At 39.2% G+C, this 26,079-nt stretch overlaps 1 protein-coding gene across 2 annotated transcripts in view; it reads left to right on the top strand.

Moving 5' to 3' along the window:
* LOC136840581 (ubiquitin carboxyl-terminal hydrolase 19-like) overlaps positions 1–26,079 on the top strand; it is a 270,035-nt gene that overhangs the window by 234,066 nt on the left and 9,890 nt on the right. For both annotated transcript variants that reach the window (XM_067107228.1, XM_067107229.1), the window contains exons 17-18: positions 366–506; positions 699–859. In XM_067107228.1, the coding sequence (XP_066963329.1) occupies positions 366–506; positions 699–859 (302 nt within the window). The remainder of the gene's footprint in view (positions 1–365; positions 507–698; positions 860–26,079) is intronic.

The raw sequence follows: 26,079 nt of genomic DNA, 5'->3' as shown, positions 1-26,079 counted from the left end.
TTTTTAAATGGCCTTGCAATACTCATTCCATGGTAATTTATACTGAAGCTTTCATGTTTGTGAGACAACATAGTACGTACTGTTCACTGGAGTGTGTTTTTGTTTGTATTCCATCATAATATTCAACACTAGGTATTTATTTCTCACATTGTAGCAATTGGTTTAGTTGTCTTAGGGCTGTTAGCAAAACTAACATGGATTTTTTCCACGTTTTTAACAGAACAAATCAGTAGTTCATTAGTATTGTAAAATTAAAACTGTGTAAACTGATTACATTTGTATATGTGTTGGGGGGAGGGTAAAAAATTAACCATGACCCAGATTAAAAATGTTTGGTTTTAGTGACTATTGTGTTTGTTTTCCAGATGCAAGAAGCCAGTTGAAGCTACAAAGCAGATGAGTATATGGAGATTGCCACATGTGTTAATCATACAGCTTAAAAGATTTTCTTTTAAATACGTTTTATATTCAGATAAAATTGACAAAATTGTGCAGTACCCAGTTAGGTAAGGAAGTTGTTTGAGTTATTATTTACTTTATTTGATGCATTATATATAGCTACCTGTAGTTGTGAGGTGAAGCCTCGTGTTAACTTCATTTTTATGTGGATATACATCTGAATAGCTTCAGTGGCAGTTTGTTTTACTGGACATAGGTGCTATTCAGTAATACTTTTTTCTTTTTAATTCTTGTAACAGAGGGCTTAATGTACAACCATACATGTCCAGAAAACCAGAAGATGGCCCTGCCATTTATGATTTATATGGAGTTATAAATCACATGGGGCGTCTATTAGGTGGTCATTACACAGCATATGCGAGAACTGTCGCAAAGCATGATACTCGTCAAAGTGAAATAGGTAAGTACATTTGAAGGGAATTGAGTAAAAGCACAAGGATTTAAATAAGTATGGGAGCATTCTGATAACATTTGTAATAAACAGGGAACCTTAAAAGGGTTCTCTGTTGTTTTCAAGGAAGCTAAGTCTAGAATCTGAATTGCCAAAAGTCTCTTAGTCAAATCCTTCAAGCCCAATTTAACAATGAAGTCCTTAGTTTTCCATTAAAATTGTTTATAGAGTATTTGTATTTGTCTGTCTGTTTAGGGTAAAATTTGTGGTCTTGAACCATACAAATTAAATTTTTCTTATATACTGTACCTGTATTGATGATGATCTATTTTTGGCAGAAGTTATTACGTATTATTGAAAGATTTTATTAAAAATATTTGTGATGGGCACTATGAAAAGCAGTCACTCTTTAAAGAAGAGGATGAAATTAGACCCTTTTCACTATATTATTTTTTTTTTTTTAGAATGACACTTGTAAGGACTTAAGCTTTCCCTCTTAATTTTTTTTGAAAAGTGCTTAAAAGGCTTAAGCCTTCCACCAAAGGGAATGAAACCAAATTGAACTTTTACAAGGACAGATTCTTTTATTAGAATTCTACTTGATCTGGTTACTTAAGCATTTCAGTTTTTTGTAGTTATTTTGCCCATTTCTGCTCGTTGTTGCCGTTAAACCTGAATGTGGGTCTCTGTGTCAGATGTTTGTCATTCCATCAATCCAATAAATAAGTGGCTTATTGGTTTCCCTAATGAAACTGGAGAGGTTAGTTCTCAAAGGACATGGCTGGAGTTTATCTTACCCAAAACATTAAGAGGTTTGTTTTTAGCCACCATTGAATTTCAGCCATGGAATGAATTTTTAATTAAAGAGAGTAAACTGTTGTACAGAAGCAATTCCCTGGATTGATGGAATGCCAGATATCTGACCTCTGTGACCCCTATTTGACCCACATCCAAGATTAATGGCTCCCAGTGAGCAGCAGGTGGGCTCCATAACCACAGCAAACCAGAATGTGCAGGTGGTCAGAAGATCAAGCATGACCCTGATGTAAAGAATCTGTCCTAGTTGATCTAGTTTAGTTTCATTCCCTCTGACAATCTTTAGGAATTTAAGTAAAATTGTTAGTGATATACCATGATTTATTAACAAGGAAAGGGTGTTATTTTATCCCTAGTTTTGCCTTATTGTTATTTCCATTGTTTTGAATATGTTAATAATTATAATTTAATTTTTACAACTTATATGCATCTCATTATCTTGTGTAAGAGTATAACACTCAGTTTCATTTTTATTATAATTTAACACAAACTTTTAGGTTGATTGAATGTCAAAACCCGTAAGCTACTCAATGCATAAATTGTCTGTGTGTGTGCATAGGCATTATGTATACAAAGTGATTGCTTTACCAGGCATATAACAATTCTTGACATATTTTACCTATGTCTTTATAGTCAAAATCAATGTCTATGTTGTTGGCTTGATGTATGTACTGTCTTGTACCATTTAATAATATTTCAGTGTTGGCTTTCCTCACAAGTATAGTGGACCTCCATTTTTCGCAAATTTTTTCATAGAGCAATATTCACTAATTACTGTATTTTCATTCTATTTTCATGACTAAATACATTTTTATAATAAAAATGATTTACTAATTTTCAAATATTAATATTAATGTAAACACAGCAAGATATCAATAAAATTTTTAATACAAATTAATAAATCTTTAATACTAGTACAAATTAAATAAATCTGTCTTACAGAATGTTTGACTACTAATCTCTCCCCCTCTCTCTCACTGAGATAAGAGAGAGATTGATTTTTTATGCATGTACAGTATGTTTGTTTTGTACAGCATACTTTTAGAGGTAAACGTTGTGCTGCTTTGTCAATCATTTTTTCATATTTTCCATGTTATAATTATAAAACTTTTTGCATTTCAATAAAAGCAGACCGGAAAATAAAATTAAAGTAATTAGCGAATCATTGTACCTGTCAAGCTTATTCTGGGGCCGCCAACCCAGAATGAGCTTAACAAGTTTACGTAAGATGATTTGCTAATTACTTTAATTTTATTTTCCAGTCTGCTTTTATTGATATGCAGAAAGTTGTATAATTATAGCATGGAAAATATGAAAAATGAATGACAAAGTAACATCATGTTTATCTATAAAAGTATATTGTACAAAACAAATAAACATGTATAAAAAATCAATCTCTCTTTATCTCAGAGAGAGAGAGAGAGAGAGAGAGAGAGAAATACATATGCACAATCAAAATATTGAATACACTAGTGACCGTAATAGTTTTTACCAATGTAAAAGGAAAACGGAACGGCTTCATTACTATGAGAGAAAACAGCTATGCCTGCTTACACAAGGGTAACTTGATTAGTGGTCAGTCTTTCTGTAAGACAGATTTATTTAATTTGTATTAAAGATTTAATTTGTATTATACATTTTATAGATATTTTCTTGTAATTACATTAATATTAATATTTAAAAATTAGTAAATCATTGTTATAAGCAATTTTATGGCTGTGGTATATACTTAAGAGCAACAGTTGTATGGAGATAATCTAAGATGACTTTGGGTGTTTTTGGGGTGAAGGTTTAGGGTATTTTTTTTTTAAATGATATTGAATTGGTTTGGTATGATAATTTAAGGTATATTTTTGTTTGAACTATTAAATATGGCAGTACAAAGTTAAAATAGGCAGTTATAAGCATTCTAGTTTAAGAGGTACAGGGTATTTGGCAGTTATAAGTATTTTCAGAGGGGATTTTGCATTTTTGTGGTGGGTTCTGGAACCTGTCCCTGCAAAAAAGTGAGGGACCACTGTAAAAAGTTTACCACATTACAGTGTATTAAAGTGAATTTATAATATTGTAATTGAAGTTCATGTACTTAATTTTTATTCGTATTGCATTATGCTAGGATGTTCTGTCTCATTTTATTATGGAAAAGCACAAGGACAGAGAGAGAGATTCTCCCTCTATCTCAGAATTACCAGTATTAGTACTAATCCATTATGTCTACTTATAAGTCTGTAATAGGCTTCTCTATTTCATTAAAAAAAACAGCTTTTGATATGCAAAGATGATATCTGTTGAATTTAGCAGAACTTGGGGGGGGGGAGTTCTCTGTAAATGTGAAGTAATTTTTTCTATTAATGTTTATTTTTATTTCGTTATTGTGCACAAAATGTTGTTGTTAAATACTCGTTTAATTTCAGTAAATTATTCTTGGGAGGGGGGGACTAGGTATTTGTGCTGTCATTTTCATATGTTTCTAGTTATTTTCTTTTTCTTTTAATGTCTCTTTCATTATGTGCTTTCCTGAAGGTAAAATGATTTTATCGTAGTCTCGTTACATGTATGATACTCGAGAACTTTGGGGTTCATGGGGGTCACTAATCTAGTGATAATATTTTGTAATTCAGTCCATATACTTTCATTTCCAGTATGTAATTTCTTTTAAAATATTTTATTTAACCCTTAAACGCCGAGCTTCTATTTACAAAAGTGTTTGTCGTATGCCGGCAGCGTTCGGGAGTTAGCGCCGAAGCGGAAAAAAATCACAGCACGCTTAGTTTTTAAGATTAAGAGTTCATTTTTGGCTCCTTTTTTTGTCATTGTCTGAATTTTAGTATGCAACCATCAGGAATGAAAAAAAATATCATCATATATAACTATTAAAATATATGACCGCGCAAAAAAAAATTTCATATATAATTGTATACAAATTTCGCTGTGAGCAAAACGGTTAAAGCTAACGAGTTATTTTTTTTTTCTTTGTATTGTACACTAAATTGCGATGATTTTGGTATAAAACAAATTGTAAAACGATCAAAGCAACACAGAAAATGTTATCACAAAATGTTGTATGAATTCGTAATGCGCGGACATAAAAAAAGTTTTTTCAAAAATTCACCACAAATCGAAATATTGTGTTAGAGACTTCCCGTTTGTTGCAAAATGAAGGTAATTGATTGAATATTACTAGACTGTAAGTGTTTTAGCTTACAATTGCAGCTTTCGACCATTTCGATCGAGTTAAAGTTGACCGAAGGTAGAATTTTTTCTATCGTGATTTATATGAAAATATTTCAAAACTGATAAAAGCAACAACCATGAGTTATTTTTTGTTGTATTCTACATGAAATTGCGCACATTTTCATATATAAAACTTTATGTAATGACTAATATAAAACAGTGCAAACATTACGACAAAGTGATGAAAGAATTTCTGAGATGTTCGGCGAGTTATCACGCGGATGTAAGAAAAAGTTTTTTTAAAAATTCACCATAAATCGAAATATTGTGCTAGAGACTTCCAATTTGTTGCAAAATGAAGGTACATGATTGAATATTACTAGAATGTAATAGTTTTAGCTTACAATTGTGTTTGTCAACCATTTTGGTCGAGTCAAATTTGACCGAAGGTTGAAATTTTTGCGCTTATCGTGATTTGTATGAAAATATTTCAAAACTAATAAAAGCTACAACCATGAGTTATTTTTGTTGTATTCTACATGAAATTGCACACATTTTCATAAATAAAACTTTATGTAACGGCTATTATAAAGCGGTGCAAACATTATGACAAAGTGACGAAAGAATTTCTGAGATGTTCGGCCGAGTTACTGCACGCGGACATAAGGAAAAGTTTTTTTAAAAATTCACCATAAATCGAAATATTGTGCTAGAGACTTCCAATTTGTTGCAAAATGAAGTAAATGATTGAATATTACTAGAATGTAAGAGTTTTAGCTTACAATTAACCGTTGGTTGTTTTTTGTTGTATTTTACATGAAATTGTGCATATTTTCATATATAAAACTTGATGTAACGGCTATTATAAAGCGGTGCAAAAATTACGACAAAATGACGAAAGAATTTCTGAAATTTTCGGCCGAGTTACCGCACGGATGTAAGGAAAAAGTTTTTTTCAAAAATTCACCATAAATCGAAATATTGTGCTAGAGACTTCCAGTTTGTTGCAAAATGAAGGTAAATGATTGAATATTACTAGAATGTAAGAGTTTTAGCTTACAATTGCGTTTTTCTACCATTTCGGTCGAGTCAAATTTGACCGAAGGTTGAAATTTTGGCACTTAACGTGATTTATATGAAAATATTTCCAAACTGATAAAATCTACAACCATTGGTTGTTTTTTGTTGTATTTTACATGAAATTGTGCACATATTCATATATAAAACTTTATGTAACGGCTATTATAAAGCGGTGCAAAAATTACGACAAAATGACGAAAAGAATTTCTGAAATTTTCGGCGAGTTACCGACGGACGTAAGGAAAAAGTTTTTTTCAAAAATTCACCATAAATCGAAATATTGTGCTAGAGACTTCCAATTTGTTGCAAAATGAAGGTAAATGATTGAATATTACTAGAATTCAAGAGTTTTAACTTACAATTGCGTTTTTTGACCATTTCGGTCGAGTCAAAGTTGACTGAAGGTTGACATTTTTTGTAGTCGACGTACGTTACGTCCACTCGTCGCCCGACAGACAATTTTAGTCGACTTACGATACGTCCAGTCGGCGTTTAAGGGTTAATATGAATATTTATTGTAAACAAGTGCTCTAGATTTGGAAAGGGGGTTGTATGTTTATTACTAGTTTTTTAGTTGCTAAGGACATATCCCCATTAAATCCATGTTATAATGGGGTTGGTATCATATCAGTCACCATAAGATAAGATTTTAGGGACTCATCCCAGTCCTGTAATGATCTAGGTTTTCTTTTGACTGCTGTTATTAGCTTTGGATAGGGGTGAAGTGGCAAGATGGATATGTCATAAACTGTGTTTTTGCCAAGTAACAGAGGGGTTCATTTTAATCATGTTGTTTAGCCCCAGATTTCTGCATAGGTAAAGGCCTGTTAAGTCATCATAACTATCAGTATCTTGAAGGATGGAGTGATGCAAGAAGTTAGAAAGGATAGTACATGTAGGTGGAAAATTGTGGTATAAGAAATAAAGTTGTTAATGGAATGTGCAATGATTGATAGTTACAGATAAAACAGTACTGATGATTGAGGATAGTGAAGAAAAACTGCAGAAACTAGGGGAAGAGTTTGATAGTGTTAGCAAAGGGGAAAGTTGTGAGGTGATGTGAGCAAGAGTAAGTTTATTAAAGTAAACCTAGTGGTGAGTTACTGAATAGGTGAAGCAAGGATGAGTGAAGAGTCTTGGAGTGACTATAGAAGCCAAAGTGGTTATGCTTGAAGGGATTGTTGAACCATAAGTCCTTTATGGATGTGAAGGAGGAAGTTATAAAATGATAAAGTGAAAATATATGAGTAATAAAATGATAAAAAGGAGTGTCAGAATTTAGCCAAGTAGTAAGTAAGTTGGCAGCTAGGCCATTTGTATGTGGAATTAGCTTGCAAGACTATGTTTACATAGGGGATTCATTTTTTAGGGGTGTTTTGATAGCATAGTCACTTGTTTTGTCCTCGAGTTTACCTTCCATGGTCTACCAGAGCTCCATGGTTATCAAACTGATGTCAAAGAATTCTCTTCTAGTTGGTCTTTTTGGCCCAGGTATTGTGTTATATGATTAACATTATAACACATGATGGAGTATATAATGGACTCAAAGATAAGAGGGCACTCTCCCTTATCTTCAATGAAGCTGAACCCAGTTTTTCCAATGTCAAAGGAACCTGCAAGAAAGAGAAGTGACTATTGCACATGCGCATCTGTCCTCTTGTTTACAACTGGGCCGTTAAAAGACAAAGGAGCCATTAACTCTCTTTGGTCTATAGCAAACAGTTCACGTCGTTACCAACGCTCAGAAAAAATTCTACTTCTCCGTTTTCGTTATTGAGGATCATGGAAACATCAAAAATAGCGAGATAATTGTTTAATATTAAGTTCCAATTAAAAGTTTTAGTTGTAAACTTTTGGAATTGATAATTTCTTTGTAAAAGCCAGAACCCGGGTCGTTGATTGCTACCCAGCCTAGTTACGTAAAGCATTGATTGCTACCTAGTTTTGTAAAGCGAAAATTGTTTTAAATTCTCTCTAAATGTTTTAACTAAAAGAAATGTTCCACAACTTGTTATTAATGTAGAAAATCCTTTCAGATTATACGATGTCTACAATAATCTAGGCAGTAAGTGAAAATAATTTAGACTAGATTAATAATGGATGTTGTCTGTAGCCTATGTCCTAGGATTACGTATCCTTAAGTGGCCTAGCTTACACCGAGGACCCCTAGGATCAGACAATAACAATATCTGGGCAAAGTAAATCGATAGCCTAACAATAAGGCTACATATCAGTATAAATTTTTTACTTTTATATAAGCCTGTGCACTTGAGCATGAGCTAAGTAATCCAGGACTAGTCTAGGCATAAGCATGAGCTAAGTAATCCAGGACTAGCCTAGGCATTACTGTATATCAAGTTAAGTAATAACGTTTTACAAAACATCCCATTCTTGGACTAAATTGTTAGCCTAGACCATATAATGTAGGACTAAATGAAATAGTAGGCTAATTGTGTTTTATGTGACCCATACCCTTGAGTGTTAATTAAATAATCCAGATTAGGCAGTATCCTAGATTAGAGTAAGTTATAGCCTGGCTATAAGGTTACACATTACTGAGTTTTCTTTTTATATAGTGGACCAAATAGCCTAGGATTGGATATAAACAACAACCTGGGTTAGACAAAAAATAGTAAACTACTGTATAAGGTTACATATTAGTAAGTTTTATGTTTTTATACTGTATAGCCTAGCCTATACATTTAAGAGTGATCTATAATAATCTGGATTAGGCAATACCTTACAGTAGGTTAAGAAAGAACAAATAAGTCTGGCATTATATAAAAACGGTATCCAAGGCTCAATAAAATAGCCTAGTTTTTTATGACTCGGTAGCATGCCTGTAAGGCTACTATACTTGCCACATGCTAAGTTGGCTGTGATGGCCTGCCCATTTCATTAATTCGAGTCCTTATCCATATTTTCATAGAAAATATTTTGATATGATATAATCCTCTTTCCATTTCGTATGTGAAATATTAATTATTGGAGAACTAGAGTTAGAAATTCTTTCATAGAGTTAAAATGTCATTTGGAGTAGGAAAAAAGAATTTATACATGTTACAGGAAATCGAAGCCGAAGAAACAAAATTATTGTCGATTGTAAACAATGTTATTTCGGCATTATATTATATATAAATTGAATAAAAACAAATAATACAAGCCATGTTTCATAATAACTTATATACTGTTGATTACATACCTATAAACAAGGTATATATGATTATATGAATCAGAAGACACCATCAAATACGCATGATGGCAGTGGGGAGGTGAACTGTCTTTATAAACAGCCACTCGATGATCAGCTGATTCTGACAGCTCGCTCATCGTAGACAACTTGACTAAGTCAGTGTTGTCATCTTTATATTTTGCTATAAGTTTCGGTGTGTTATAACCCAGTCTAACAATCTTTTTAGATCGGAAACTTGCTGCAATTATATGTAAACATATTTAGGTAAAATAAATATATATCTTGATATATCAAACATTTAATTGACTCAAAAGAAAATGGATTGATTCATCATTGAATACATCAAACAATACCTCAAAGTAACAAATTCATTCATCATTGGTACTTTAAACATTTCATTTAAATACAATAACTACTTCAGTCATCGCTTGCTGACTCCTCACTGTCACTGGTGATGTTTATAATCAATTTTTCAGGTAGATGGTCACGTGTTATATCACTTCTTCTATAAATATCCTCCACTTCTCTTGTGTGACGCATACGTGATCTCCAGTCCTCTGCTGTTACTCTGTCTGTTGCACGTTTAGTTATATGTTCAACATTTGTCAAAGTCTGATTTTGATTTGAATTGTATTTCTTAACCTCATTTTGTATTTGTGCCCAAATCAATTCTATGGGGTTGAATTCACAATGATGGGGAAGTCTAAGTACCTTATGGCTAGCATCTCGAATGATTTTGTCAATTTCATACTCCTGTAGGTACTTGTGCTGCTTTACCACATCAAGAAGTTCGCATTTGGTAAAAGAAGGGTCATGAGCTATGTTGTGTTTGGTTAACCAAGAGACAATTTCCACTTTCTTTGAACTGCTGACAGGTGCTTTGTTTGATATTTTGGAATGATATGAAGTATTATCTAAGACAATGAGAGACCGAGCTGGAATGTTTGCTAGTAGCTGTGTTTGAAACTACGATAGGAAGCATGTATGATTCATACTGTCATGGTAATTGCCCTTATTACCATTTTTCAATAAAAAAATTAGCAATCCTCCAGGTACGGATCCGTTTTCTTCCCCAGTATGCACTGTGATAAATCTAGCTCCTTTTCCCGTTTTCACTGTTGGACCAACAATTCCATCGGGTAATGTCCAACATTTGTTCACACACACTTTTGATTGACCCATGTTTCATCCATGTATATTTCTGGCCTTGGAGTGTTGGATTTTCTGTTTTTATCAGTAAGTCTTAGATATTTATTTCTTGCAAGAACAATATTGTTCCTTTCCATTAACAACTTCCTGCCACTTTCAACCTTTTTATAGCGAAACCCGATTTCCATAACAAGCTTGAGAAGGGACGTATAAGCACCAGGGAAATTCACAGGTGGCTCCTTCACCTTTTCCAGTAATTTCTCAATTGTTGGAATTTCACCTCTTTTGTGGAAAGCCATTATCTCCCGGCGTACATAATCCTTATCAAAATTATCCAGTCTCCATTACTGGTGATGTTCTGGTCCTAGGGGGTGGGGAGTACATTTCTTCATGCTTGTGTTGTTGCTTTATTCGCTGAATGGAGCGGACAGACATCGTTGCAACATCAGTCCTTTTTAAAATATCATCTTCGCATTCCTGATCATGCTGCTCATGGAGATAGTTGAAGACCTTAATTACGACGATTCTCGTCTGGCTCATTATCCGTCCAATACGTTTGGTGTCTTTCAAGAAATCCTCCATTATTGAAGTCAAGACACTCCTTTATACTTCAGTGTATGTATATCTCGGAATGGTTACTGTGCTGACAGCTGTTTCTTTTTATTCTAGGTTAGCTCGGTTAACCCTTAAACGCCTAGCCTCTATTTACAAAAACGTCTCCCGTATGCCGGCGGCGTTCGGTGAGTTAGCGCTGCGGAAAAAAGTTTTTTCAAAAATCACAGCACACTTAGTTTTTAAGATTAAGAGTTCATTTTGGCTCCTTTTTTTGTCATTGCCTGAAGTTTAGTATGCAACCATCAGAAATGAAAAAATATCATTATCATATATAAATATTGGAATATATGACAGCGAAAAAAAACGGTTAAAGCTAATGAGTTAATTTTTTTAGTTGTATTGTACACTGCATTGCGATGATTTTGGTATATAACAAATTGTAAAACGATCAAAGCAACACAGAGAAAATATCATCACAAAATGATGCATGAATTAAATAGCTACGGTCGTAAAAAAGGGATTTTGACATAGGAAAATCTATTTCTGAGAAGGCCCGTGTCACCCGGTGAAATTCCATACTAACACGAATTTCTAGGTACAAAATGCTAGATATACCAGAGAAAAAGAGCTTTCAGGAATGCTGGGGTTACTACCCCCAGATCGAGCGTCTTCCACAAGGGAGACGTCGGTATAACCAAGGGTGAGTGAAAGGATCACAACCACAGAGCCACACTCGATAGATATCCCCATGTCAAAACCCCTCGAAGAGAGCGGTGAGCCGTTCCAGCCCCCACGCTCATGTGCCCGCCAGGCCGGCGACACCAGCGCCACCTACACTCATTCCAGACTAGCACCACCCCCAGGCTTGGCATGTGCAAGTAGGGGGGGCGAAAGCAACTTCTGGGGGGGTCACCGGGTGACACGGGGCCTTCTTCAGAAATAGATTTTTCCTATGTCAAAATCCCTTTTCTGAGTCCAGCCCCGTGTCAGCCGGTGAAATAGTGATAGAGAATCATGCCAAGACTGCAAACTACAGGAAAATACAAGGTGATCTGAAGAAAAAACACAAGCTGTGGAAAAGGATTTAATTAGAATATCTCTCCACATGAGAAAATGATTAGTAACATGAAAGTACACTAATACGACCTTAAAAGTAGAATACAAAAATGGTACACAAAGCAATACAGTAGTCAAAATACATTCAATAATACCAAAATTATGAGGAGTAAATATAAACTTATATCTAAGCATAAGAGAGACATTTACAACATGAGAAAATTTATGGGGTATATGGAGCAAAATAAAAACAGCCCAGTACCCCTAAGACAATCCAAAATCATAACATGTCAAAATACAGTCACCAAAAAGATAATAATAAAGACAATAATAATATCAATATGAGGAGCAAGGTAGTGAGGCATGATCTATCCAGAAGGGCAGGCAGAGAAGTAAATGAGGCAGGCGGGCGGGGGGGAAGGGGGAAGGATAAAGGATAATTAAGGTGGGGGAATGACACTCCCCACAGCCACTGTTGAAAATTTCAGGGCTTCGAGTGATTTTAAATAATGGCGTTTAAACACTAGAGGTGATTTCCATCCCGTATATTTGGTAAGTTCTGTAAAGTCCATATTATGAAAATAATTAGTGGAAGTAGCTACTGCACGGATATCATGAACCTTAGGGACTGAATCCGGGTTGGCTTGTTTAATAAAATACAGAATTTGCTGTCTTATAGCATTCAACGAAAGAGTTCCACCTTTCTCTCTGATGAAAAGAGGAACCGACTTACACTGTGGAGTTCTTAAAAGGTAAGACTTTAAGGTATAGACTGGGCATAAGGACTGGTCCTGTGGAAGAGGCACCACCTTCCAAGGGGACCACCTGTCTTGAGGGTCCTCGTTTTTAGCTAAAAATCTATGGTCAGGAGAAAGGAGGGCCTCTTCGGATGGGAGGAAACTAACAAAATCATCACCTCTAGAGAGAGCCGACAGCTCTGAAATTCTGGCACCTGAAGCCAAGCTAATCAGAAATAAGGTTTTCCTTAACAGATCCAAATAAGAGCATTGTGAGTTGTCAATCTCAGATGCTAACTTAAGAACATCATTGAGGAACCACGTAACAGAATGTGGGCGCGATACGGGTCTCAGACGAGCGCATGCTCTAGGGATAGATGAAAAGTAAGAATCTGTAAGGTCAATTTTAAAACCATATAAAAATACCTTCTTCAAGGCTGACTTAGCTGTGGTAATAGTGGCCGGGGCAAGGCCCTTTTCAAACAGTGATCTAAAGAAGGTAACTGCTAGGTTAGTAGTCATAGTTTGAGCTTCAGATGCCTTCAAAAAGGAAGCTAATTTCTTGACTGCTGAGTCATATTGTCTGAGAGTAGAATCTCTCTTATCTGATTCTAAAAACAGAGTGTTAACGGGGTCAATGTTTGCTCCCTTTTGGGCAGCGAACTTTATAAAGTCCATAAAACTAGGGCATTCTGAATTTTAAAGGAAGCTGACACAGTCTTGGTTTGTACTACTTGGGTCAATCTGGGATTGGGAATCCAATGACTCTGCAACTTGAGTTCCTGAAGCTGAGGGAACCAGTTGCTCTTCGGCCAATAAGGGGCTATCAGGGCCAGTTGACCTTTGAATGACCTGAGTTTGTGCAGTACTTTTAACAACACGTTTATTGGGGGAAACAAGTAAATCTTCTCCCAATTGTTCCAGTCTATGGTCATTGCGTCTGTGGCATAAGCCTGAGGGTCCAGGTTCGGGGCCACATAACAGGGAAGCTTGTAGTTGCTCTCCGTCGCGAACAGATCCACTTGGAGACCCGGAACCCGGCGGCAAATCCAATTGAAAGACTCTCCGTCCAGAGACCACTCCGTCTCCAACGGAGTGGTTCTGGACAGGGAATCCGCCACCACGTTCCGCACCCCTGCTAGGTGGGTGGCTGACAGATGCCAGCTGTGCTTGTTCGCCAGGGAGAAAATAGCTACCATAACGTGGTTTACGCGACCTGATTTGGAGCCGCCCCTGTTGATGCAATGAACTACCACGGCGCTGTCCAACACCAGTCTGATGTGAATCCAGCTGGGGGGGCGGATTTTCTTTAAGGTTAGAAATACCGCCATAGCTTCCAAGGTGTTTATATGGAACCGTTAAAACATTGTAGACCATGTTCCTTGTACTTTTTGTTTTGGCGAATACCCTCCCCAGCCGCTTAATGAGGCGTCTGTGTGAACCACCAGCGCCGGAGGAGGGAACTGAAGCGGGACTGTCTTGGACAGACCGCTGACTGTGGACCAAGGCCGCAGTCTCGCCTTTAAAATCCGCGGGATGGAGGAGACCTTGCCTCTGAGCCTGACATTGGCTCGACTCCGCCACACTCTGTTTATGTCCTTTAATTTTGCTTTTAAGAGCAGGTCCGTCACTGAGGCAAATTGAAGGGAGCCGAGGATTCTTTCTTGGGCCCGGCGGGATGCTGCTTTGTCTCTCAGAAATTTCTTGGTAAGGGAAGCTATCTCCTTCCGCTTGGACGGCGGAAGGGATAACGTGTACGAGGACAGATCCCACTGGAGGCCCAGCCACTCTGTTCAGCTGAAAGCCTAACGACTCCAGGAATTCGATGACCATGGCCATGGCCTTCCGGCACTCTGGAACTGTTGGTGCCCAAATTATCCAATCGTCCATGTACGCTGCTAGGGAGATCCCTCGGGACCGGAGTTGTTGCACTACCGTTTCCGCCAGCTTTGTAAATATCCTGGGGGCTATATTTAGACCGAAAGGTATGACCCTGAAGGAGTAGGCTTGTTTCCCGAGTCTGAAACCCAGGAACGGAGAGAAGTTCCGCGCAACCGGGACGTGATAGTAAGCGTCTGAAAGATCGATAGAGGTGGTGACGGCTCCACGCGGAAGTAGAGTCCGTACCTGTGCTACCGTAAGCATGTGAAATTTGTCGCATTTTATATAAAGATTTAGACGCGACAGATCCAGAATCACTCTTTGCTGACCGGAGTCTTTCTTTGGGACAGTGAACAACCTGCCTTGAAATTTGAGGTGCCTTACTTTCTTTATTGCTCGCTTGTTGAGCAGTTCCGCCACATAGTCCTGTAGGACTCTGGAGGGTGGCTGGTAAAACCTGATCAGGGGAGGGGGGTCCTTGGTCCAGCTCCAACCCAGACCTTTGGACACAATGCTGTGTGCCCAAGGACTGAAGGACCACTGGTCTCTGAACCAGTAAAGACGACCACCTACCTGACTGTTCTCAGTGGGAGGAAGCGGTTTGTTTCCTCTACCACGTCCAGGTTTTCCTCTTGGGGCGGTGTTAGACTTGCCTCTGTAAGGGGCCCGACCTCTTCCCCCCCTTGCACTCCTATTAAGGCCGTGAAAGAACCCACGGCCCTCATAGGTGGGATTGTACGCTGGTGAGGAGACGCATTTAGGGTGCAGCAAGGGATTGAGCTGGTTGGACCAGCACGTATTGTTGGGGATGAGCCTTAGAGGTGGAGGGCTGGGCCACTGCCGAGACCGGGACAGCTTGAACAACCATCTGGTGGTGAGGCCTCTTATGTCTCCTGAATCTTTTACCAGACTTGGTCTGGGAGCCGCCAGATTCTGGGGTCTTCCACTTGTGAGCAGAGATACCCCAACGAGAGCGAAGACTTTGGTTGGCTCTAGTAGCCTCGCTCAGCACACTGGCTACGTCTTCATCTGGGAAAAGGTTAGGGCCCCAGATAGAGCTCTTCATGAGCTTGTTAGGCTCATGACGTATGGTGGCCTCAGCAAAGATGAATCTCCTACACTCCAGCTTAGCCACCATAAAGTCATATAGGTTTGACTGAAACCCTGCTAACAGGGATTTAGCCAGAACCTGGAAGAAGGGCTCTTCTGCACAGGAGATGGCAGTCGCTTCTGTGAGGCAGGCGGAGTTCAAGGACCGGCCTAACCTAGTCCGGGCCTCAAATTCTGCCTTTAGCAAGGCTTCCGGGAGCTTAGGAAGCTGCTCGCTAAACTGGGTAGACGCGCAGTGAGCGTCCAGCTTTCCCACCTGGGAATACCAGGGATGTGGAGTCTGTCTCCCTTAATTGAGGCAAAGGGTTGCCTTCAAAGCAAGCTCGAGCCGTAGCCAGAGCCACTTTGTTGATGCAGGGAGTAGGCAACTTATCACCTAGGGCAAACATGGTGTAGTTGCCCTTGAAAGGTGTAAGTTTGGTGTTCTCTGCCTGCCACTCCGTAAGAGTGCGCAGGAGAGTAGACTGAGCTTGGTCCCTAGGGAAGATCACAGTCTCTCTAGGGACCTTGTCCGAACGTACCCAGGCTTCCTCCGTCAGCCTAACGAAGCCTGGGTAAGGAGGCAGGAGATCGGGAGGGAAAAACTCCAGCTCCTCCAAACGTCTCGTGCCAAGACCTTCAACCGTCAAGGTGTCTTCGTGCCGAATGGCATGAAGAGCAAAACGGCAAGGGTTCCCGACATCGAAGGGAGGGAGATTAGCCGTGTCTGGGATCTCATACTGTGGTTCGGCTCTGCCGGAGCGAGCCATTCCCGCCAGTATGTTGTCATGGCTGTGAAGCTTCTCTGATATTTTGGAGAGCTTCGACTCAACCTCCGCCGAGAACCTCTCCAGAAGCGAGTTCGCAAACACCTCAGGGTCAAAGGCAGGCTGGCGAGGGCGGCTTGGTCTTGGTGCCCTCTTACTCGCGCCTTTGCCCGAGGTTCCAGGTTTGCTCCCGGAGGCTACAGGTACGGGGACCTTAGCCTTCGACGGGGGGAAAGGAGATGCTTTCCTGGAAGACGAGGACTTAAAGCCCTTCGCCTTCCATGAAGTCTTCAGCTTCAACTTGGGGACAGCTGATGGAGCCCTGTCACACAAGATGGAAGACTTTCCAAACCCTGAAAAGGAAGATACAGAGGATGATGGGGAATCAAAAAGGGCGCCCGCCCCCGCAACCTCACTTAACTCGCTACCTACCACTTGGTCCGGCTCTGTATTCATAGGTTCCAGGTCCAAGTCCAAGGCGGCGACGTCCTCCGACACCTCCGCATACAGGATATCCTCTTGGGGTGGCTGGGTCGCGTCCTGGATCTGCTGGATGATGGGGTTGGCCAACTCCTCGGGAACCGCAGCAGCAACACGGGCGCCGGGGTAAAGCAAGTCACGCAACTTGGCGTCGAGGACATAAGGCTTCCTTGACGGTACGTTTCTTCCGAACCCAGCCACCCAGGCGCGGAGAGACTCAAGGGAAGTCTTCTTAGAGGACTCATCCGCCTGGAAGAGAGTAGGCAATTAGGGTTGAACTGAAATATAAACCCCGAAAACAATATAAGCATTAAACAGATTTAAGGGACGTAAGGAACGGGAAGCGATATCTTACCGACTTGTCCTGGATGCTAGCGCACAGAGCGAAGCAGACCTCAGCCGTCGGGGTGCCAAACAATAAGGTCATCCAGACGGACCGCACAGCCAGCGTGGGTCCAGCACACCACATGCCCATAGGGTTGCTGGAGGGAAGCGGTGCACCCCGGCTCCTCACAACGAACAGTCTGTAAGTGTAAAAAAGTACATGAACCTACCACTCTAAGCAACCTAAAGCCGGTAGGCCAGGGTATTTCAACCTACTACCGGAATACTCCGGCGGAAAGAAAAACCCCTCGTCAGAGACGGGGCCACCAAACCATAGATTAAACAGAGTGGTAGGCAAGTTACTTCCCGGTCACCGGAATACTCCGGCGGAACGGAAGAACTGAGTCAACAGGGTCCTACCACAAGGGCTGCCAGCAATAAAGACAGCGGAACCCCAGGGCAGAACACCGGACCTCAAAAAAAAACATATAAAATAAGTGCAGTGGCGGAGTGAGAAGATCACTCCGCCAGGATAATATAAATATATATATATAAGATACAAGTGATGGTATAATGAAAGAATCATATCCGGAGACCGGAGGCATCTCTCCCCCCGGAGCCTGAACCTCCCCGCCAGAGAAACTATAGGTGGGTGAGGCAACCGTCATCGCAAGGCCAAGTATAATATAAGCCGGAGTAGGCGCCAATCAACCCAACTAAAGCAAATCGACGGAGAGAGGACGAGAACAAAAGAAAGAATGTTCGAAACCCGCTCGATCCTTGGAGAGTTGGTAAACGAAACATCAAAACAAACTCAGCGCTGCCGGGGACTAGCTCTGGGAGGGAACGAATCTCTCCACCAGGGGAAGTCCCCAACTCGGAGAAAACGCCATCTAGCGTCACCCGCACGAGAATAGGCAAGAGCTGGCCTGAGATGGGGAGGGGGAGGGAGGGTTGGTGGGGTAGGGAAGAGGAGTAGGCTAAGACAGGCGAAAACAGGAGACAAGGGAAAATGCTTCACCAACTCGACTGCAATCACACACCACGCCAAGAAAATAATACTAGCGATGGCAGGACAAGCCTACTCCCGAGGAAAAGGGATAGCGACCAAGCTCTCAACACGCCGACTCCTGCCTAGACAAAGCCTAGGTCAACGCCCGTGCTTAGACATGGCCTAGGCTAATGGAGAGGGACAAGGGAAGGGTGGGGGAGGAAATAACAGGGAGAGAAATTTCCGTGCCGAAATACAACCAGGGCCGAAAGAGAGGGGGGGGGTAATGCAATATAGCCTAGAGGAGACACACCCAACGAACTCTTCCCCTTCGAAAAGAAGGGGAGGACAAAGAGGTCTCACTCTGTCACCCAAATAACGGCCACTGGGAGAAACGGCAACAAAAACTCCCTCAACCTGAGGGTCCACCCCACGCCTAACCTACTAGGAGGGCGGGAGGTCAAGGAAGCAATACGAGCCTATCAATATGAAAGGCAAGGGGAGATACCCACACATAAATATAAAAACCATCACAAATATACACAATATACATAAAATATATAACCCAAGAATAATGTGCTAATGCGAGGTGCGTAGCCTAGCTCCAAGGAGCGGCCAGACAGTCGAGCTGACGCTACCCCGAATGAACAAGGCAACAAAATACGTATAGCACCAACGCAAGAATATGATAAAAATAATAATGATAAATAAGTAAGACCAACATGGGAACCCATCCCGGAGGGGAAGCCTAAGTGGGGAATGACGGGAACCCTATAGAGGGAACCTGCCATGAGGGTCAGTCATACAAAAACAAAACACCAATAAAACACCCTCCCAGGAAACACCGCCAGGATGAGATCCAGGGGGAAAAGATAAGTAATATAACGACAAAGAGACAGCCCGAACAGAATAAACTGGAAGGGTAATCTCACGGTCGACATGGCTGGCTGGGGGACGCCGTGGCGTCATAAACAACAATCCCATATATATGAAATACGGACTGATGCAGCCACACTTATCATAAAAACCCCACAATAAGATGGTACTTAACTTAGAGATGGTAAAACTGCTTGAAGACATGATGTAAAAGCAGGAAACATCAAAAAAGCAAAAGCACATAAACTCTCGGTGACGATGATCACGTGCTAGAAAATGGAATGAGTGTAGGTGGCGCTGGTGTCGCCGGCCTGGTGGGCGCATGAGCGTGGGGGCTGGAACGGCTCACCGCTCTCTTCGAGGGGTTTTGACATGAGGATATCTATCGAGTGTGGCTCTGTGGTTGTGATCCTTTCACTCACCCTTGGTTATACCGACGTCTCCCTTGTGGAAGACGCTCGATCTGGGAGTAGTAACCCCAGCATTCCTGAAAGCTCTTTTTTCTCTGGTATATCTAGCATTTTGTACCTAGAAATTCGTGTTAGTATGGAATTTCACCGGCTGACACGGGGCTGGACTCAGAAAATGTTTTTTTCAAAAATTCACCATAAATCGAAATATTGTGCTAGCGACTTCCCGTTTGTTGAAAAATGAAGCTAATTGATTGAATGATACTAGACTGTAAGTGTTTTAGCTTACAATTGCAGTTTTCGACCATTTCATAGTTAAAGTTGACCTAAAGTCGAATTTTTCTATTTATCGTGATTTATGTGAAAATATTTCAAAACTGATAAAAGCTACAACCATGAGTTATTTTTGTTGTATTGTACATGAAATTGCGCACATATTCATATATAAAACTTTATGTAACGACTAATATACAACGGTGCAAATATTACAACAACGAGACGAAAGAATTTCTGAGATGTTCGGCCGAGTTACCGCGCAGACATAAGGAAAATGTTTTTTTCAAAAATTCACCATAAATCGAAATATTGTGCTAGAGATTTCCAATTTATTGCAAAATAAAGGTAAACGATTGACTATTACTAGAATGTAAGAGTTTTAGCTTACAATTGCGTTTTTTGACCATTTCGGTCGAGTTAAAGTTGACCGAAGGTTGAAATTTTGGCAGTTATCGTGATTTATGTGAAAATATTTCAAAACTGATAAAAGCTACAACCATGAGCTATCTTCTGTTGTATTCTACATGAAATTGCGCACATTTTATATATAAAAAGTTTATGTAACAACTAATGTAAAACGATGCAAACATTACGACAACATGACGAAAAGAATTTCTGAGATGTTCGGCCCTGTTACCGTATGCAGACGTAAGGAAAATTTTTTTTTTTTTTTTTTTTCCTTCAGAAATTCACCATAAATCGAAATATTGTGCTAGAGACTTCCAGTTTGTTGCAAAATGAAGGTACATGATTGAATATTACTAGAATGTAAGAGTTTTAGCTTATAATTGCGTTTTTTTACCATTTCGGTCGAAAGTTAAAGTTGACCGGTTGAAATTTTGGCAGTTATCGTGATTTATATGAAAATATTTCAAAACTGATAAAAGCTACAACCATGAGTTATTTTCTGTTGTATTCTACATGAAACTGCGCACATTTCCATATATAAAACTTTATGTAACGACTAATATAAAACAGTGCAACCATTACAACAACGTGACGAAAGAATTTCTGGCGCGGATGTAAGGAAAAAGTTTTTTTTTTTAAAATTCACCATAAATTGAAATATTGTGCTAGAGACTTCCAATTGGTTGCAAAATGAAGGTAAATGATTGAATATTACTAGAATGTAAGAGTTTTAGCTTACAATTGCGTTTCTGACCATTTCGGTCGAAATCAAAGTTGACCGAAGGTTGAAATTTTGGCAGTTATCGTGATTTATATGAAAATATTTCAAAACTGATAAAAGCTACAACCATGAGTTATTTTCTGTTGTATTGTACATGAAATTGCAACATTTTCATATATAAAACTTTATGTAACGGCTAATATAGAACAGTGCAAAAATTACGACAAAATGACGAAAGAATTTCTGAAATTTTCGGCCGAGTTACCGCGCTGGCGTAAGAAAAAAGTTTTTTTCAAAAATTCACCATAAATCGAAATATTGTGCTAGAGACTTCCAGTTTGTTGCAAAATGAAGGTACATGATTGAATATTACTAGAATGCAAGAGTTTTAGATTACAATTGCGTTTTTCGACCATTTCAGTCGAGTCGAAGTTGACCGAAGGTTGAAATTTTTTGTAGTCGACGTACGGTACGTCCACTTGGCACCCAACAGACAATTTTAGTCGACATATGATACGTCCAGTAGGCGTTTAAGGGTTAACTACTGCGTATGAATTCCCTCCAATTTCAGTAACTGACCATTCAAGTGATTGCATGTTTTTTAAGCATTAAACATGTGAATTGTACACTGAGACTACTGTATTTGTTTTAATAGCATCTCCATATTTAAATGACTTTCATGATTGACATGATTTTGACCTATCTTTTATATATTTACTGGATAGTAAAGATAAATGAATCAGACTGCATTCGAAAATGTGTAAAATCCTTGACTTTGACTATTTGAATTATATATAATCATAATATTCTCAAATTAATCATAGGTGTTAATAATTTGACATACTTTTTTTCTTTAAAGACTATAATTGATTGCTACAGGAAAAACAACTTAAATTAGTACTTGCAAGTGCATTCAACACACTCAAGTGAATAGCCACATGAACAGTTGCTCTACTCGAATCACTGCCTTCGCTTACAAAGGGGCGGGGCATCACTGCCAACTTAGCGTGTGGCAACTTTAGTAGGGTCGTATATAGCGTATATCCTTAAAGGTGATATACACCTAGAACAAGCAGTAGCCTTACCAGATTAAGTAGGAACCTCTTTTTAAGGAATATATCCTACTATTACCTTAAAACAGTGATGGCCAAATATTAGATAAAAAGGTAGTCTCGGCCATATAAAACAGAAAACCAGATTATAAGAGGATTATTTTCTATATAGTTTATAGTCTTAAGTTTTAAATAAGCCTAGAATAGGTTAAGCAAGAGTCTTCTAAGAAATCCTCTGTTCCTAGCTTAACATAGATTATACTAGCAGCCTTAACCTAAGCTGTACTGTATAAAACAGTAGCCTGGGTTAGTTAAACAAATTAGTTCATAGCAGTTAGTCTGAATAGCATGACAATTGGAATTGAAAATTTCACTTAGCCATTGCAAAAGGACTGACAGTATAAAGTAATCCAGCCATATATGGGTATGAAAACTAACTTAAGATTTAAGTTAACATAGATATTTAATTAAATGTATTACAACTGCACACTTGTAATCAAGTTAACCTGTAATATGGAAACTATATGAGGAACTACAGAAGTGTCCCTCACTTAAAAACAATTAATACTAACTAGCTTCTAATAACAACTTGCTTTATATCACTACAGGGCCGCCATTAGGCAGGATCCTCAGTTCAAGTGTTCCGTAGCAAATTCCTCGGTTCACTTTTTGCAAGTGGGTATGGCCCATACCACCTGCCATGAGCATAATCCTTGTAAAAAACAATGAAATTTTTCTTGTTCGCCAGATGTGGGGAAGATTTGTAGTATGCTCCTGGCAGCAAGTTTTAAGGACGAAACAGATCTTTTTAACCCTTAAACGCCGAGCCTCTATTTACGAAAGTGTCTGGCGTATGCCAGCAGCGTTCGGGAGTTAGCGCCGAAGCGGAAAAAAGTTTTTTTTAAAAAATCACAGCACGCTTAGTTTTTAAGATTAAGAGTTCATTTTTGGCTCCTTTTTTTTTGACAGTGCCTGAAGTTTAGTATGAACCATCAGAAATGAAAAAAATATCATTATCATATATAAATATTGAAATATATGACAGTGAGAAAAAAAATTTCATAATTGTATACAAATCGCCCTGTGAGCAAAACGGTTAAAGCTAAGGAGTTATTTTTTTTCTTTGTATTGTACACTAAATTGCAATGATTTTGGCATATAACAAATTGTAAAATGATCAAAGCAACACAGAGAAAATATTATCATAAAATGATGCATGAATTCGTAACGGGCGGATGTAAAAAAAAGTTTTTTTCAAAAATTCACCATAAATCGAAATATTGTGCTAGAGACTTCCCGTTTGTTGCAAAATGAAGGTAATTGACTGAATATTACTAGACTGTAAGTGTTTTAGCTTACAATTGCAGTTTTCGACCATTTCGGTCAAGTTAAATTTGACCAAAGGTCAAATTTTTTCTATTTATCGTGATTGATATGAAAATATTTCAAAACTGATAAAAGCTACAACCATGAGTTATTTTTTGTTGTATTCTACATGAAATTGCACACATTTTCATATATAAAACTTCATGTAATGACTAACATAAAACGGTGCAAACATTATGACAAAGTGGCGAAAGAATTTCTGAGATGTTCGGCCGAGTTACCGTGTGGGCGTAAGGAAAAAGTTTTTTCAAAAATTCACCATAAATCAAAATATTGTGCTAGACTTCCAATTTGTTGCAAAATGAAGGTAAATGATTGAATATTACTAGAATGTAAGAGTTTTAGCTTACAATTGCGTTTTTCGACCATTTCGGTCGAGTCAAAGTTGACCGAAGGTTGAAATTTTGGCACTTATCATGATTTATATGAAAATATTTCAAAACTGATAGAAGCTACAACCATGAGTTATTTTTGTTGCATTCTACATGAAATTGCTCACATATTCATATATAAAACTTTATGTAACGACTAATATAAAACGGTGCAAACATTACGACAAAGTGACGAAAGAATTTCTGAGATGTTCAGCCGAGTTACCGCGCGCGGACATAAGGAAAAAGTTTTTTTCAAAAATTCACCATAAATCGAATATTGTGCTAGACTTCCAATTTGTTGCAAAATGAAGGTAAATGATTGAATATTACTAGAATGTAAGAGTTTTAGCTTACAATTGCATTTTTCTACCATTTCGGTTGAGTCAAAGTTGACCGAAGGTTGAAATTTTTTGTAGTCGACGTATGGTACGTCCGCTCGTCACCGACAGACAATTTTAGTCGACTTACGATACGTCCAGCCGGCGTTTAAGGGTTAAGCTATCTCAGTGGGTCCTAGGGTTCAGTAGGGGTTGAGGAAGGGTGGGGGGGGATTGTATCTGTGCAGCAGAACTCTGGCAGCAGAAATGTAGCCCTTTCTCAGAACAACTTAAATGTTTGGGCCAAAACCCAGTAACATCAGTCCCCAATACCTCCCAGGTTAACCCTGCAGAGGAAGTAGAGGAATCTTTGCATGGGGTTGACATTCTTACTAAAGAATATGAATTGGACTTTGCCACTGAAATGGCTCTGCTGAACCCAGAAGGCTCAGGGACACAAATTTTAGCTACCCATGGGAGAAGCCTTCCAGAAACTATCGTTGCTGAATAGGGTCTTTCCCCTAAAAGGGATATTAGGATCCGCCTAACTCCGACTGAAATGACTACATTTTCGTAGGGGTATGGTAACTTACCCAGGACTTCCGCCCTTGATTAACAGGCAGTTACAGTTCAGTTGCTAAAGCTCAGTTAGATTGCGCAAGCTCCCCCAAAAGGGATACACAGTTTGCGGCATTTGATCAGTTCCGTAAGGAAATTGAGTGCCACCAAAGATGCCCTTGCCACAGAATGGCAATATATAAGGGACATGAAGCATTGATTCCAAAAAGGAAAGTAAGTCAGTCATGTACACCCCAAAGTGTAAAAACTGAAAAGTGAGTGTGGATACAAATGCTGCCCAAACAAGGTCTAATGTTAGAATTCCAACTGGAAACAACAAAAGGGTCAGTTTGGAACACAGAACTTCAGATCAAAGCATAATAGGGGCTCCAATACTCACCCCTGATGATACTGATAATCCTAGGCGAGATGGCAAGTATGTAATTAATGAGAGAAAAACTGTGATTGAAGTTGCACATGTAGAATTTACAAACGGCAGCATTCCCTTACACAGAATGGCACCTGGTACCATCTTCACCAGACATGGAGAAACCACTAACAGAAACAGTTTTCTTACCTGTGCCTATAGCATTAAAAGCTATAGAATTCACCCTTTACCAGGTCAGTGAAAAATGGATCTCTACTTCCATTTTGAATAAGACCCAAGTTGCTCACCAAGTAGCCCCAGCCTTCTGTCCCTTCACTTTCAAAAATGTTAATCATGTGAAGACAGATTTTCAGAATTTGTGGTGACTAAAAACAAGAGACAGTGGCAGAATTAAAACCATCTGTCGTGGTCATCCCAGTTTCGGGAAATTCCACTAAGGAATGGGCAAATCGCCCTTTACTAGGTCAACGAAAAATGGATCTCTACTTCCATTTTGAATAAGACCCCTGCCTTCTGCCCCTTCTTTTTTAAAATTATTAATCATGTGAAGGCAGATTTTCAGAATTTGTAGTGACTAAAAACCACCTGCCACAGTCATCCCAGTTTCAGGAAATTCCACCAAGGAATGGGCAATGCTGCAGCAGTTTGGGACCCCTATGAGAAGACCCTTAGAGGGGACAGCCTCGTCAGAATTTTATACTAGACTCCAACTCCTTAGTATTAAAACCTCTACCACCTTGCTGGAACTTGCCACCTGAAGGCTTCCAGAAGATCCCAGGATAATTTTTACTGTTGAGACCAAAAGTCTTATGAGAATCCAATGGGAAGCACTTGGTGACTTCCTAGAATGGCGCATAAAAAAGCGCAAATGGAAGCATTTTAGGACTTCATCAAATCACTCTCCAATGTCACTGCATTATTACATTCTAACCCCCTCTGTAAGGGCTTGTTTGAGGAGTCTGTTGTGGCTTAACTCAACGAGCATGTCCGCCAACAGTGTACAGTTTATGCTCTTCTGGGGAAAGAGGAATTCAGGAAACAAAGAACCCAAAATTTCCTTTACCCAACCCCAAAGGCTTGCTCTGATAAAAAATCACATAAGCCTTCAGCCACCCCCAAAAGTTTTCCCCAAAAAACAGGCAGGTGGTCAGAAGGGACATTCCCTACAAAG

This window comes from Macrobrachium rosenbergii, chromosome 8, assembly GCF_040412425.1.
Source record: "Macrobrachium rosenbergii isolate ZJJX-2024 chromosome 8, ASM4041242v1, whole genome shotgun sequence".
In the NCBI taxonomy this organism is placed as follows: Eukaryota; Metazoa; Arthropoda; class Malacostraca; order Decapoda; family Palaemonidae; genus Macrobrachium; species Macrobrachium rosenbergii.
Note: the sequence above shows the minus strand (reverse complement) of the source record. Positions and strands in the feature narration are given on the sequence as shown.